Source organism: Schistocerca cancellata, chromosome 11 (genome assembly GCF_023864275.1).
Source record: "Schistocerca cancellata isolate TAMUIC-IGC-003103 chromosome 11, iqSchCanc2.1, whole genome shotgun sequence".
NCBI lineage: Eukaryota > Metazoa > Arthropoda > Insecta > Orthoptera > Acrididae > Schistocerca > Schistocerca cancellata.
The window spans coordinates 166,835,772-166,853,396 of NC_064636.1; the positions used below are offsets into that span (position 1 = coordinate 166,835,772).

Below are 17,625 nucleotides of genomic sequence, written 5' to 3' on the forward strand. Positions count from 1 at the left end.
AGTATCTATGTGGCTCTGGTCGGAAACATGTTCGCAAAGCCAGCCCTCAATTCCAACGTAATTAACAGTTTTGTCAAAAGCATTGTTTGTATAACTATATTTGTTAATTTCATGATTTACACAAATAATTTGGCCTAACTCTCTTAGTAGAAGAAACTGTTAAAAAGAACCAATTTTTCAATGCATTCAGTTAATCGAATGAGTTAAGTTTTAATTGTAATTTCTCAAAATTTAGCTTTAAACAATGTGTCGTTTCAGAATCTATTATTGCAATGATATACAAGGCCCTGATTTTTGGTCATGAGAGTTTCAGACGAGTAACCTGTGTTGGTTAGAACAACAATGCTTCAAGTTAACTGTGAAATAAGTGTTAAACAATTAGGCCATATGTAAAGACAATGATAGTGATTCTTTCCATATGTACCCATTTATTCTTCGAGAACTGAACTTTGTGGTTAGGTTTTACTGCTTGTAGATGTTCAACAAGAAACTATTGTAGCAGTATGTTAAGTTTCACCAGCAAACTGTTAATGAGGCTTATAGAAAGTTTAAATGACAGTGCACTGGCCATAGATATATAACTGTGTATTATTGGGGGGAGGAGGGGTTGAGAACAGTGAAATCAAAGTACTGCAAAACACAACTGTGCAAGTCTCGGCTACATAATTTACAGTAGTCAGTGTCAGAATCCACAAACCATTTTTCAACCAGTGTAGTGACGCATTACATCTACACCAAGGACATTCAACAAATGAAGAAATAAAAGCAGAAGGAACTGCCACAACATAATACAGCTACACACTGTAATAAGTATGAATTTAAGACATTCATTTCATACATTCCAAACAAAGCAGATTATTATAAGAATGGTCATGGAAAACAATGACAGACTTGTTAGGAGTGTTACTCAAATAGCATCTATAACAGCTTACACAAAGCACAGAAAGATAACCACAGTCACTGAACTTGTGCAGAAATAATATGCTATCATAGTTTAAAATGCCATACCATCTATGATAATTTAAGTATAAGCGCCCATTACATTTCACGACTGTCTTATCACACCCGAAGCATAGAATACGGAAATGAAAACTTACATTACGCTCAGATGGACTCGCATTCAGTTCCATTCCTCCATCTTCCTTTCCATCGAAACAAGTCTCTACGATTTTCAATGGATCTTGAAGTAACTGAAAAAAGAAAAATATTACTCATTTAAAGCTCTCTCTCTCTCTCTCTCTCTCTCTCTCTCTCTCTCTCTCTCTCTCTCTCTCTCTCTCTCTCTCTCTCTCTCTCTCCTGTAACTACTACATCACTACATGACATGGTGGGGATGACAAGAGGGTGAATGTTTATGATTTCAAACACAACTCACATAAAGAATAACAGGGCTCAAAAAAGGATCTTAAAAATAGAATGAATTTTCACTCTGCAGCAGTGTGTGCACTGATTTCAAATTTACTGAGAGCTTAAAATTGTGAGCCGGACAAGTACTTAGACTTAGAATATTTCGCTTTCAAGGGCTCGCACTCTACTTAAACTACTTGATGCCTTACAAATGCACCATTTTTAGAAATTTTTTAGTTTGTTAAGCTCATTTGTAATTTTTTATTCAGATTGCTCTCCAGACTGTTCTGGGTATGCTTTTGATCATTTTGCTATGCTCTGGACTTTGCTTCTGGCTAGCTGTTCACTTCATGAATTCCATCTTCTTAAATAACCAGAACCTCTTATTGCTCCACCGATCTCTGTGTCACTGCCATTCCAAGTGACCATAAATTGTGTTCAACCTATGCATTGTAGGACAGAAAAGTGGCAATGAGAACTATTTCACTGTGAAGTATAGATCTTGAATTTCTACAGTTGTGGCAGTGGTAGTTGTGGCTACAACAGCAATGGCAAGAAAAGCACTGGGAATTTCACAAGCAGCAATTGGTCAGTAAGAACAGCTAGAGGAATTCCAATAGCAACAGCAGAAATTCGTGTTACAAGAGCTGCAAAACTAAGTGTGTACAGTTGCAGATTCATAACCTCCCACTCCATCATTTGTCTGCTTCAATGAGGGAAACAAGAGTTAGGAGTTTTATGTCTGTCTTTCATTCACTGTAAGTTATGTCTAAGGTCCAAGAATACCAGAGTGGATGCTTACTGTCTTCTAGTAATAAACTGCAAAAAGTGTTGCAAAAAAACCATCCAATTTCAGTCTCCAGTAACAGAGTCTTTCAGATGTTTGTGGTTTGCTGGCTGTTACTTTCATCATCCTACCCACTTAGTTGTAACCAGAATTAAGTTTCACCAATGTGTTAAGCAACATACAAAAAAAAAAAAAAAAAATACATGGAATGTGCTGCTGACTTGCAAGGCTTAGCATATAAGTGTCATTATTCTCGTAAACAGAGTGGCACATCATATGCAGACTTGTAATCCAGGATGCTGTTGTGAATCTTTCTCCTGGTTGAGAAGTTAATGCAAGGGTTGTAGGGTCATCTGAGCCTACATTGGGAAATGTGCTACAAATTGCCAAAGCTCTTGCTGTAACTGGATTTTGCTCCTTTCGGCATTGACTGTTAGTAGTATTAGCCACTGTTGTGGTCAGTAATCAACTGACTCCTTCCATTCAACATAATCATCTGACTTAATGAGCACCTGTTTATCTGGTGACTCAGATACAGTAGTTGCTGCAGTAGTTGGTCGAGCACTGCCCTTATCGTAAGTCTATGTGCAAAAGCAGAAGTCCTTTGTTCACCTATGTCATGTCCCAGAGCAAATAAACATGCATGCAACAGTTGCTCCCCATCAGTATTAGTGGGTCCCAGGAAATTCATGCAATCAAATCTTGTACAGGTTGCAGCCCACAGCATCAATGGTGTCACTGCCCTGTTCATGGCATCACCTGTTTTGCCTGCTGCAAACTGGGGTATCTAGCAAGTGTCTGCCTGTAGCACATGGCAACAGCCATCAGTGAATTGCTCATTATTTCACTTGGGGCCAGTAGTGTCAGCACATGGGATGCAGAAGCTCATGTTGCAGCTAGAAATTAATGGAGTAAATGCGGGTTTCCAGTTGGATACAAACACTGCCATTTCTATAACATGGATATGTACTGATTCATCAGCTCCCCACAGCAGTACCCTCCTCTGGCAAAAAGGCCAGTTGATACTATTATGAGGTCAGATCGCAGTCCAACACAGGCTATATGGTCTGCCTAAAATACACAAAGATGGCGACCATGGAAACTTTGTTAGAGCTACTCCAATGTACGAGACCTGTCTAAAAAGTATCTGACCTTTGGCCAGAAAAATTATTTCGAATACCTGATGGGGTTGGGACCCTAATCCTCTTCAAAGTAGGCCCCTTGTGCTTGCACACAGCCCACCGATACTTCCACTGCTGGAAACACCCTCTCGAAGTTGTCTTTTCGAATGGTGTTAAGCTTCATCATCGTGTTCCGCATTATCTCTTCTCTAGTTTCAAAACAGGATCCTTTCAGTGGCATCTTCAATTTTGGAAACAACCAGAAGTCACATGGAACCATGTCTAGAGAGTAGGGAGGCTGGTGAACGGCTGTGATTCCATGCTTGGCCAAGAAATTTTGGATTAAGTGGGATGAATGTGCTGGAGCATTATCGTGATGCAGTTGCCAGTTTTTCGCTGTCCACATGTCTGGTCTTTTGGAACTACATCATGGAGTCGCTGGAGACCATCTTGATAGTACTCCTTCGGCACTGTTTGTCCTTCCTGTGTGTATTTGTGATACATAATTTCACACACAGCAAATAAGACAGTTAGCATCACCTTGATTTTGCTTCACATCTGCCGCACTTTCTTCAGTCTTGGAGACTCGGGATGCTTCCATTGTGACAACTGACTTTTTGTTTCTGGGTCGGACCCGTGCACCTATGACTCATCTCCAGGTATCATGGTGTTCAGAAACCCAGGATCAGAGTTGGTGGTGTCCAGAAGGTCCTGTGCAATGTCAAAACAAAGGTATTTTTGTTCTGGTGACAACAACTTGGGCACGAATTTCGCAGCCACTCGGTGCATGTTCAAATCATCACGGAAAATTGCATGTGCTGAATCTTTACTCACTCCAACCTGATGGGACAATCTCCCACATGGTCAAACAATGGCCTGCCATCACCAAATGTCGTACCCTCTCAACAACAGCTGCAGTCCAAGTAGTTTGGGGCCTGACAGAATGCTGGTCACTCTCCACTGATGTGTGGCCATTTTTGAATCGGTTGAACCACTCCTTAATTTGTGTTACACCCATCGCATCTTCTCCAAACACCTGCTGCATCTTACAAATTGTTTCACTTTGAGAATCACTAAGCTTTTGACAAAATATAATGCAGTATCTTTGCTTAACACGTTCAGTCATCTTGAGAGAATTAGTAATCTGCCAAACACATTGTGTAGCACCTCACTTAGCAACCAACAGGCAGCAACTGGTGTTCTGGAAGGAGGGGACAAAATTCACGCATGTGCATAAAGGTCTCTTCCTTTACTGTGTACAGAGATGCCATGCTATCATCTATTTTGTGTGGGAAAATCGAAGGTCAGATACTTTTTAGACAGACCTCATATAAACTGACAAAATAATTCATTAAATTGTTGAGACCTGTAGTTGGCAACTGTGAACATCACATTAAGAACTCATAGATGTTTGCTGAACCATATAGCGGATGAACATAGTTGTAAGTCAAGTCACAATCAGCCTCGACACGGTCTCCCTTCCTACAAAGTACCAATGTAAGATACAATAAAACTACTAGCCACTCATTTCTCTTCTAAATTTTAAAGTTATTTTGGTATACCTTGATGACCACTTATATTTTCTACATTGGAAATTATTATGAAATGGCTGATGGAGCAACCATGAGTTCGCCAGTGTCACCAACCATAGTTATCTTTTTCATGGCATGTTCTGAAGAATGAGCATTGATCACTGCTCCCTTATGTCCATCCTGCTTCTTCAGGTAATATGTTGACAATACTTTTCAATCTGGCCGAATGGCAGTGAGGCACTGCAGCACTTCATCAACCACATGAATTTACAATGCATGTGGATGACGATATTTGGTTTGTAGTGGACTCAGCTGTGTGGTTATCTGCACCCAGGACTCTGTGAGTGGATGTGGAAGAGGATAGGAAGTTGCCCTTTATAGATGTGTTGTTCGAATGTAAATCAGAGGGATGACTGTCATTCTGTGCACAGCAAATTGATGTAGATCGATTTTTATCCAAACAGGCATAGCTTTCACCATACAGCTCAGAAGAGAGATATTCTGAACACCTGAATACACAGAGCCAGGACTATTTTGAACAAGAACCACCTTACTTCCAAGATTACACATCTAATGATAGTGTAGAGAAGGAAAAGGTACTCTGTCCCTAATATTAATCAATACTGTTGGGGAAACCAAGACATGACACCATTCAACTAAGCCAGACCACCACATGGTTCAGCTTTCATTCTGGTGTGCAACAACTAGTATAATACACAGTGTCCTAAAGAGGCACGGAATAAACCAGTACCCCAGTCACAAAGTAAAATTAAAGAAATTTTGTGGGCCATTAAAGATAATTTCGCCTGAGAGTCATAGGAATTTATAATATTCCCTGTGAATGTTTTAAAAGTTATTTGGGCCAGTCTATGTGTACTGTTGCTGATTGCTGTGTTGAGTGTGAGCCTCACTTTAAACACAGAATCTCAAAAAATCTATGATGGCTGTGTGCAGCCTATTAAATGAACACAAGATTTTGTTTGAACAAATGAGAATTCTTGATCATGCATGAAACTATTGGCACTATTTGATCAAGGAAGCAGTTGAAATTAGAGTATGTGAAAACTGCTTCAATAAACACAGGCAATCAATGGAAGCGTTGATGAAGAGCACAGAGATAGGCCTCTGGTAGTTTACCGCTTGGTGTGAGTGATGACACTGCATGCACTGCTGGACAGAGAGCAAACACACTCCATGGACATAGAGGCTGTCACCTCCGTACATTGCACTTCCACAATATCATGACAAAGATTTTACAAACAAGTTCATGAAATAATCACACTGAGTTACTGTAACAAATCTGCTCATATTAGTGACTTTGACATTGAAATGTGGAATGGATGAATGCACTCTATGAAGTTTTACATTGAGGCATTAAGATGAAAATAGCTAATCATGACTCTGCCATGGTGAAGTTACTGTAACAGTTACTAGGAGCTAAATTTCTATTGCTGTATAAAGAAAACAAAATTAGTGGCAATGACATTATGAGGAAGCAGGTAATAATTAGATTTGTCTATGTGATAGACGATTGGGAAATAAATAAACTTGGGTGGATTATTTTATTCATACCATGTACACTGCCGTGGGGATGTAATGAGCCTCTTGTAAATTTCACAGGACAGTAGTTTTCTTCCTTTCTTAATTGTCAAATTACTTCGATAACCAAAGCTATTTTCCAGTTCAGAAAAATTACAGCAAGAAAACTATAACTTCAGTTATGATATTATAAACATACTGAAACGTCCAGGTAATAATATTATTTTCTGGGTGGTGGAAACTTCAATTACGAATAACTTTTTAGTTCATGACTTTTCACAAATAATAAAATGTTTACTGAAAGAGTGAAATGAGGGCCTTAAAATAATTTATGTCACTCTGGAAATAAACAATTGTTACCTCATGATGTTTCCGACCATATGGCTTTTGAATAAAGTAAATTACAGATTTATCTTAAAAGAACATATACAGTGAATCATTAACTACACCATTGGCATTAGCAGAACTCAAATAAACTGATGAATAACTAATTTTACTGGAACATTGCCTAAATAAGAATTTTGGTCTTTATGTAAATGTTCTGCATCTACTATCAGCATAATATAAAAAAGACATTTAAAAAGTTATCTGAGGAGTAGAGTTTAGCAAATGGATTTATTCCAACTTGCTAAGTTTCAAGTTCCTCTTCTGTACAGTAGAAGCATGTCTTCTGCTGCCCCCACCTCAAAGAAGTGAGTCTAAAGCTCTCAACTCCAAAATGGCTCATGTAAATCAGTGTTTATGAAGTTACTGTTGTGTCTTGCATCTGTTCTATGTCATTTCCAAAAAGTGTAATGAGTTCTCAGTCTTGTTCTATCCACTAAGTGCTCCAATTGTAAGAATGACAATTTGATTCAGTCAAGGTGGAATCTGTAGATAGCCTACTCATGAAGGCATCTGGCCAAAAAAGTGTGGAATTGTGGCTCAAATCCAGTGCATGGCAGAGTTCTTACTTGTCTTCACAAATATGCAAATAAACTGTGTTCAAACTACTGTGCCTTCTTGAAGATAATACTTCAAACCATACACTGCAATGCTGAAAAAATCCTATATTTTGATTGTTTCAATACTTGGCTCTAGAGGGCATTTTATCGTACTATAAGTGTCATTATTGGAAGTACTACAGAAAAAACGTAGATGCTAATAAACAGCTGTATCACCTACTTCTACTGTATTCACCACAGCTGTGAAGTAATACAGCAGTGCTTAATTCTACTCAGTCATCTAAATTTTAAAATTACCTCTTCATTCACATAATCTTGCAATTCTTCCTTTATTTTCACACTGGAGGGGTATACCTCGACCTGTGGTAAAAGTAACACAAAGTATAGTGGATATATTTAATCTTCACATATTGTTTCCAAGTTTCACAAGTTTCCAGCTAAATTAAAGCACTTGTCAAGAATAAATGACACCACATAATTTAACAATTATCATTTTATTGCCTGTTCTCAGTTTTCTTTTGTGAGAGAATAATTGTGGGTCACACAAAGTCAATAAGATTTATTTCAATTACACTGAAAATAAAATTATGCGACTGATAACATTATTTGATGATGAGACTTACCAAACAAAAGCACTGGCAGGTCGATAGACACACAAACAAACACAAACATACACACAAAATTCAAGCTTTCGCAACAAACAGTTGCTTCGTCAGGAAAGAGGGAAGGAGAGGGAAAGACGAAAGGATGTGGGTTTTAAGGGAGAGGGTAAGGAGTCATTCCAATCCCGGGAGTGGAAAGACTTACCTTAGGGGGAAAAAAGGACAGGTATACACTCGCGCACACACACACATATCCATCCGCACATACACAGACACAAGCAGACATTTGTAAAGGCAAAGAGTTTACAAATGTCTGCTTGTGTCTGTGTATGTGCGGATGGATATATGTGTGTGTGTGTGTGTGTGTGTGTGTGTGTGTGTGTGTGTGTGTGTGTGTGTGGGCGCGCGCGAGCGAGAGAGTGTATACCTGTCCTTTTTTCCCCCTAAGGTAAGTCTTTCCGCTCCCAGGATTGGAATGACTCCTTACCCTCTCCCTTAAAACCCACATCCTTTTGTCTTTCCCTCTCCTTCCCTCTTTCCTGACGAAGCAACTGTTTGTTGCGAAAGCTTGAATTTTGTGTGTATGTTTTTGTGTCTATCGACCTGCCAGCGCTTTTGTTTGGTAAGTCTCATCATCTTTGTTTTTAGATATATTTTTCCCACGTGGAATGTTTCCCTCTATTATATTGATAACATTATGTGTGGATGGATATGTGTGTGTGTGCGAGTGTATACCCGTCCTTTTTTCCCCCTAAGGTAAGTCCTTCCGCTCCCGGGACTGGAATGACTCCTTACCCTCTCCCTTAAAACCCACATCCTTTCGTCTTTCCCTCTCCTTCCCTCTTTCCTGATGAGGCAACAGTTTGTTGCGAAAGCTTGAATTTTGTGTGTATGTTTGTGTTCGTTTGTGTGTCTGTCGACCTGCCAGCACTTTGATTTGGTAAGTCACATCATCTTTGTTTTTAGGTATATGATAACATTATTTTATAGATATGTGCCAATACAGAACCATTCTGCATATAACTTCTCATGTAGTGATGGAACACCCATGTAACTTTTACACAATTTTGAGCTACTGATAAACCATGTACAACAGAAGTAGTGCAAAAGATAAATGTGGTATGTAATCTTCATTTCAGTGGTTATTTCAAAGAAGAGTAGTATGGGAAGAAAAGATAGGTGTTATATATCACAAACTATTCCAGCTGTTCTCATTGTCAGACCAATGGTAGATACCATTCAAAAAATGAATGCCCTGAATATGGGCAAGATAATCCTCAAATCAAGTAAACGATGATATGTGATATATTCAAAATGCAAAGACTGAAATCTGCACTATGCTCATCTCTGTCCTGTTGTTCTTAGTCTAGGCTTACACTGAATGTGGAATCTAGCTTGACTCTATTCATACAAATTCTGCGATATTGTCATTGCATATAAGTACTCTGCCAAAGCTATGTTTACATTGCAGTTTTCTCAGGCAAGTTCTTACATTTGCATTGTCACTGCTTCCAGAGAAACTTTCAAGATTAGTGAGGCATAGGAAGTAACAGGTATTGTACAGTGTGACAATGTTTCAATCACACTTCAAGTTACATTATTTACACCAAAAATTGCTTAATTCTTCTGTAAAAGCCTTGCAACTTTACAAACATTTATTGTGATGAAAATATGCCTATGTAAGACGTAGTTACAAGAGTCCGTATTCAGTGTGTAACCTTTTAGTTTTGCCACAACTCTGTTACTGTCACAAATATACACACGGCAGTTTATCAGATTGCATGTACACAGTATTGTATGTCTACTACATGCTATTTGTCCGAAATCAAAATTTCCTGCTTTATTCTTACTGAGGCCTACTTTACAATTCAGAACCAAGTACTAATACAGAAATTATTGTGATATGAAACTTCCTTCTCAAACCAGTAACTGCAATAAATGTCTCTTCAAACATCTTTCAAAGGAACTACGAGATAAATATACAACATGACTCTGCACTGACAGACTGATGACATGACAACATGGTAGAGATGTAAGCCTTAAGAAATGGCCCATGGATGTTGTCAGCAACAGAAAAATAGAAACAGAAACTAGTGGGAATATATGGGAAAAATGATTTTAATGACACTTATCTTGTTATTACTACCTTCAGACAAAAAAATAAAATAAAATAAATTTTAAAAAAAATTTAAAAAAATCTTGAGAATACCAGACTACAGCAGAAAAGTTGGGTTTTCATTTAATGATATATTTGTAATAATGGAAAAAAAGACTATTATGACACAATTATTATGCTTTCGCAACTCACAATCAACCTATGACCTTCCAATTGAACCACTGGCTATGCTACAACCATGTCTCCACATCATTAAAGGTGTAGAATACAACTCGATCCAAAACATCTTTTCCTTAAAATAAATTGCAAGTGTAGCAAAAATATAACCTAATATGCCACTTACAACTAAATTGCAAACTAAAACAACTGCAATCTACAACTGGAACACACAAAAACAATATCCAAGATGCCATCTATGTATGATACACTTCAAAAAATGAACTGATAGCTTGCACTGTTCACTAGAACCATAATTACTTTTACGGACCTCTAAAAATCTTACATTAATATAGAAATCACAATTTGTATTCTCTACACTGTTGTTTTATTGGCTTAAGTCTTTACACTTCTTTGATGTAGCTTCCCACACTAGTCTATCCTGTGCAGACCTCTTTATTTCTGCCTAACTACTGGAATCTATGTTTCAACTTTCTTACTGTAGCCAAGCCTTGGTCTATACCTACAATTTTTACCCTAAACTTCTTTTGCTCAAATTATGCCTTAATTTCTTCTCTCCCCAATTCTATTATTCAGTATCTCCCCATCAGTTATACAATCTCCCCATCAAATCATCAGCACAACTTTTTGAAAGCATCTGCTCCCTTCTTTTCAGGTTAGTGTCCACATTTCAACTATACAATGTAATAATGCATTCATGTATCAACTCTGTTTTTAAATTACATTACTAATGGCATCATAAAGTTATCTTCATTCTTATTTTACACATTAAAGTTAACACTTAAAACAAGTGTATGAGATCAGAATAAATCTATTTTTTTGCAAACATACTGCCAATGAAATTGCATTAATATTACCTTTAAATTCATAAAATTGGTCTTAGTGCAGCCAATGTCTAGGTTACGTTGGAAGGTGACTGTTTGGCTCCGAGTTGTCATAGTGGTAGTGAACAATGCAGTTAATCTTATATATACAATGCAATAATCAGCTTCCTGCTCCTATTTTATTTTTAAATTCAATTTGATCCCTAACATTTAGCGTATCATCATATTCATACTTAAACTGCATATTGAAGTTATCATTTAAAATAAGCATACAAAAGCATAATAACTTACAAGAATCTTCAACTTCTGCCAGCATAATTCATAAAAAAAATAGATCATGGGCAAATGGCCATATATCAGTGTCCAATTAGCACAACATTCCAGTAAGTGCCCGTGCTATTACACATGTGCCAACAAACAGTTCATCAGCTCACCTGATGATGGCATCAAGGTAATCAGCTGACATACTGTGCCCATTGGAACCGACTTCTTGCAGATCATGCGTCAACTATTTCAACAACATACCTTAATTTTATGCAAACATATCATCAGTGCCCATGAACAGCACATTAAGAATTTCTACAAATTACAAAAACTAAAGTTAAACTCCCCCCTCCACAATTTGAGAATATTAAGACACATTGCAATCTCTGGACAATGTTGTGGAATGCTGCATATAACCTCAGAAAGCCACAATTTTTTATTACAATGAATTAATCATGCTACCAGAAATGTGACATGAATTCTCTTTATTTGCACAGCATATTGTACACAGAAATTAATGAAACAATGGTAAGAAATCACCTACCATGCAGCCTGGTGTACTTGGTATGTCATTTTTCCTCTCTTCTTTTATCCAAATAGTTATTCGATGGTCCATTGCTGCAGTTATTAGTCCCTGAAACACAAGCAACCAGATAAGAACAGTCACATTTGATTTCCACTGTTGCTGTGAGATACAAAGCAAAGACAGTATTTTCAATCCAATACTATTTGCAGCAGATGAACCACTAACCAGACATAAGTGCAACATTAACTGAAGAACAAGAGTCCATGATAATAACTGAGATGCAACTGTCAGGCTATGAATAGCCATAACTTATTATCTCAAAATGACAGAAAATTAAAGTTTTGCAGAAGCTATCACATGGAAAGAAATGATGATATTGATTGCTATTGTTTATGTCATTGGAGTTAGGGATAGTGAACTACTGTGAGCACTACTGGAGAGATATATTGCGTGTTCCACATTAATACCAAAATTGTAGTGTTAATTTGCTACATAAAACCATTTGCTACCATCAACACTACTGTGTATGATAAACCAAAACTGTTATAATCATCATCATCATCATCATCATCATCATCATCATCATCATCATCATCATCATCATCTTCTTCTTCTTCTTCTTGCAGTACGGCCTCTGTACATAACAACAGAGTGGAATTTATACTGCTTAATCATGTCTGCAACATTTGGAGTACTTAATCTCAAAACACAGGAGTCAGTCTGCAGTTTGTTCACTCTAATATTCATATCTACCCATACACAGTGCTCAGCAACCTATGAAGCACTCTTTGTTAGACAGTGAATATGCATTTTTGACACAGTTGCTTTTATATGGCTTTCCGTATACATGGTATAGTTGTATAGCTACTCAGGCTAGAGATAATACTCCCATGTTGAATTTTATACCAGCTCACTAAAGAAAAACACACATACTGCAATGCACTACAACTTATTCTTTATTATCTATCACCTTTAATATGGGATAAAGTCCTCTTACAAAACTAATTTGTTTAAATTGCTCCTCTTAAGTTTGTATCCATGATGAATGTTTTGTTACATTCTGATGATGTATGACTCTTGTCAGTGAAAATAGTCCTTCCTAGACCAATTACTTTCTTTTTACATAAATCTGCAAAGCTGTTGCACTTTCTTTATACAAAACTACACTGGAATATACACATTCTGGCAAATTGTTGTTAACCCTCAATTTGCAAGTTTATGAAGCAGAAAAAATAATAGGTATAAAAAGGGAAAGACTCTAAATAGTTGCAACAAATGCAACAGAAAACCAACGTACCAGTGGCAGGCAAGTGTGCATGTTACAAAGTGTCTTGATAGTAGTAACAATATAAATGCAGGCCATCATCATTAAAAAATAAGCGACAGACCAGAACACAAGTATGATACAAATGGAAACTTTCAAAGAAAAATACTGATTCTTGCTGACAGTGTTGGATGAAATATGGCAGAAATGTTGAAAGAAGTACAACCTAACATAAAACGTTTAGTTAAGCAAGATGCTCCAATGAATGAAGTCGACAAAAAAAAAGAAAGAAAAAAAAAAGTAGCAGGGCCACAAAGCAACCACGACATTGTTTTAATGTTTGCTGAAGCAAGTGATGTCTACCAAAACAACAACCAAAAAGCTATCAGGTATGCTAGAAGCGCCCTAAATATTTTAAGAAATGTAAACATAGTGTTACCAAGCATACCATTCAGGAAAGATCAATTCCACATCTATGAGTAAACAAGGAAACAGAAGTCAAGAACAGAAAAATGGAAAGAAATGAGCTTACCAAAATGACTTTCAAGAACAAACCACCTCATGACAGGCAAAGTTTTAGTATAGTACTTTCAACAAATGTAGAAACAATCAATACCTCTACAACCAACTTGATAAAACAAATTGTAGGCGCAACTAAATCTAGACTTCCCCCAAATTCTTTCCAAGTTATGAATCTATATATTCAATCTCTAAGGAATGACTACCTTTAAGTAGAAGTTGTCTTAGATGAGTTTCAGACAGTGTTTGTGTCTTTCAGAGAATTGGTGTAGGGAATATCAGTTAAACAACATTCTGGTCTGAGCCGCCAGAGATGGTGTTCATGTGTGCATGAGGTATTCCTGTTTGTGTGAATGAATGCGTGTGTGTTTTTCTTTTTCTGACGAAGGCTGTGGCCAAAAGAAAATTTGTAAGTGCCCTAATTGTGCTTGTCTGCAACTTCGTGTGTCATCTTTATAGTAAGTAGCAATCAATATTCTTCTCAAACTGTTTATATTCCTATCTGGAGTTTCCATTGTTTCATTATACATTCTTTTAGACTAGCTAGCTTTTACTGTAGGGAAAATGCCAAAAATGGTGGTATCTGCATTTATATGAAAAATGGGTAAAATTCAAAAGAAATGATATTTGAAAGTTAATTGTAGAAAAGCATTTTGAAACAGCTGCTATTGAGTTGTATGGTGAGAAAAGGGAAACTGGTAACGACTGTGTATAGGTCACCTTGTGGAGATTTAGAGAAATTTATTTCAAAACTTGACATGATGCTTAAACATTGGGTACCTTGAAAAATTGACTGTGCTTCTTTGTGGGGCTTTTAAGACAATTATGTGAAATGACACAGTTAACTATCATTTCTGAACCTTTTACAGTGTTTTAATATGTTATCCCATATTATAGGTCCTACTCTAATAACACTCAGTACAGACTCTCATAGACAATGCATACTTTTTAGATTCCTATGAAGAGGAGGTAATTAATACTGACCTTGGTTTATCCAATTATAATGTTCTTGTGCTTATGGTTTCGCCATACTGTTTGAGAAAGTGTAATAAATGAAACTAGTATCATTTGAGAAGAGGAAGAAATAAAACACACATTGAAAATTATAATACAGAAAAGAAGGAAACGGCAAACTAAATTAATAACTATTTTTTAATGTACCACATTCACTAAACTTAAAATTCTCAAAAAGGAAACTAATAAAGGCTCCAAATGTTGCCTGTAGCATGAACATTCCTTCAAGAGATGAACAGGAGTAATTAGTGTTGACTAGGAGCTTAAAACCAAAAATGACCATGGGTGGAGATGGTGTACCAATTTCAATCCAATCACAATAATGACTGCAAAACCTTTAACACATGTTACAAATTTATCCTTTAATGAAGGTTTGTTTCCACAGTGGCTAAAAGTGAGACAGGCATAAAATAGAAAAAGTACCATCCCATATCACTTCTTTCTGCTTTCTCCAAAATATTAGAGAAACATGAAACTGATAGTCAGCGATTAACTCTGAACATGGCTTTCATGCAAAACACAGCACAACAGTTGCAGTCTTAGACTACACCCAAGAAATAATAAAAAATGTGTGGTAGTAATGAATACAGATCTGTCTAAAGCCTTCCAATACCATATGCCATGAAATCCTCCTTCATAAACTGGAAGCAGTTAGTGTCATGGGAAAAGTGGTTTCAGTTGTATCTCAAAACCAGAACTCAGACTGTGAGCTCACCACCGTTAATCCAAATCAGAAAATAAGGGCAGTCTAAATAGCAAAAGAAGTTACTTAACAGGTGCCGCCGGGCAACATCTTAGGACCATCAGTCTTTCTCACATACGTGAATCATTTGCAGTTGCAATATGATAATCAAAATTTGATTATATGCTGATGACAAGTCTAATAATGAGTGACTATTGATAAAATTAAAAAAAAATATTACCAAATAAAAAAACTACATTCAGTTTGGTAAAATGAGCCAGGATGAAGACTATCTGAAAATGGATGAGAGACTAGTAGTGTGTGCAGTTTTCAAAAATGTTAGGAATGCATATACATGAAGCTATTAATTGGAAGCACCATTTAAGGTTCCTTACACACAGAGCTAATTCAGCCTTCTTTGCACTGAGAGTTATCACAAATATTTGTACTTTCGAAGGTATAAGAATCGCATACTTTTGACATTTCCATTCTGTTGACTCATAAGGAAAATCATTTTGGCCCAGTTCAAAAGCTAATTAAAAAAAAAAAAATCTTACGAAACACACTGTCCATAAAATGGCCAACAGAGCTACACAAACTCACTGCAGACCTCTTTTCAGGAAATTAGGAATGCTTTGCCACCACCATACATTTTTAAATGTGTACTGATAACCAAAGCAAATATAAGTAATCTCCACACAAATGCTAACTGCCACAATTATAGAATAGGGAACAGGAATGACCTACACATAGAAGAAATAAATAGAGCTCGAAATCAGAAGCATATAAGATGCATGGGTATTACACACTCTAATGCATTGCCTCAAAGATAAAGACTTAGATAATATCAATTTTAAATTAGAACCTAAATTTCATATTGATAAAAGTTGATAGAAAAGTATATGAATATCCAGAAGATTGAGAAAATGATTTCGTAAACCAGGCCCCGATACATGTAGTGCAGCTGTGTGATAAATCCTATCTTTATAGGTTTCAGTCTATACTGTACTACTTAATCTACATTACTATTTATTCTATGTGTAGTTATTACTGGGAAACAAATTATTATACACCATTCTTACGCAAATAAAAATTAAAATTTTCTAGTATGTATTGTAGACAATTTCATTTTGTACATTCCAGACTATTTTTATTTCTGTGCATGACAAGTCCAATATAGTTTTTACGATGACAACGATGCTAAATTAATAAAACCAATAAATACATGCGGCAACATTTTCTTCTATCTCCACGTACACAATCCCCGAAATGATGCGCTATCTGCTCTTAAATGAGAAATATTGAAGAAGGCGATAAAACACCTTACGGTAGAAAAAGGAGCAATACATTAGGTATCAGCAAAAGCTCTTCTTGTCCCTTGTAAACCCTTCGTAACCATTATTACATCGCCACTGGTATACAAATTTGCATAGCCAGACAGATCAGGTAAAAAGTTTGTTGTCTTCCATCGTCCACCACAACGAAATTAACAATGACTTTCACTCTCACTGGAGATCGTAGCATACATAAACTGTTGCAAAAATTTCGGAAGTACAAACCGTTTCTTTTACGAATTCACGGAAGACGCATGTATAGGATGGCGAAAATAGCATGTAATTGACAAGACGCTCTGCAAGATGTTACATGTATTTTTCATATCTGATGCGCAGTATACGTTGCGTATTTGATACACACCAAAATACTGGTGGAAAAATTAACTTATTAGTCGCATTTAGAAAAATTACAAGCTCGTGGGCAATAACACCGGTGGTTTGTTTTGAGAAACCTAACCTAAAGCAGTTACCGATGTACTAAATCCACACATTGTCCTAAACAATAAGCAAATTTGCCAACGTTGATTCCGACTAACTCGTTTCAATACACAAAAATAAATAAATAAATAATTCCAAACAAGCCGCCACATTAACACGACATTGCTACGAACTGTCACTACAGTACAAGTACAGTACAGTACAAATACTTAATGATGCACAGTCAATTATGAGGTTAAAAAGTGATAATTATGTTCGAAGATAAGTTCTGAACATTTCATCTTTCAATTTTGGTAATCTTTTGTCACTTGTTTATTACCTGTAGGATGTAGTTTATACACAGCTGCAGACTGCAAACCCACAACACTGCAACTGCTTGACTTCTGCTGACAGATCAAAGATTACAAGCTCAATGTCATAAAGAGATTAGATGTGGAAGAAGGAATTGAGTGTTGAGGGCTGCAGAATATTCTTGTCAGAAATGCAGACCTTGCAAAGAGTGAATATGGGACCACTACACTATGTGAAATTTGATTGTTTGCTTAAATAAATAAAAATACAACAACAACACGCGAAGAGTGTACACTGCTCTGGT

The 17,625-nt window shown here is 36.7% G+C and overlaps 1 protein-coding gene across 1 annotated transcript in view; it reads right to left on the reverse strand.

Moving 5' to 3' along the window:
- LOC126108647 (zinc finger protein 596-like) overlaps positions 1 to 17,416 on the reverse strand; it is a 112,150-nt gene extending 94,734 nt beyond the window's left edge. The window contains exons 1-4 of the mRNA XM_049913958.1: positions 17,350 to 17,416; positions 11,798 to 11,887; positions 7,568 to 7,630; positions 1,098 to 1,190 (exon numbers count right to left, since the gene is read on the reverse strand). Of these exons, the coding sequence (XP_049769915.1) occupies positions 1,098 to 1,190; positions 7,568 to 7,630; positions 11,798 to 11,869 (228 nt within the window). The 5' untranslated portion in view covers positions 11,870 to 11,887; positions 17,350 to 17,416. The remainder of the gene's footprint in view (positions 1 to 1,097; positions 1,191 to 7,567; positions 7,631 to 11,797; positions 11,888 to 17,349) is intronic.
- Positions 17,417 to 17,625: the final 209 nt, after the last annotated feature.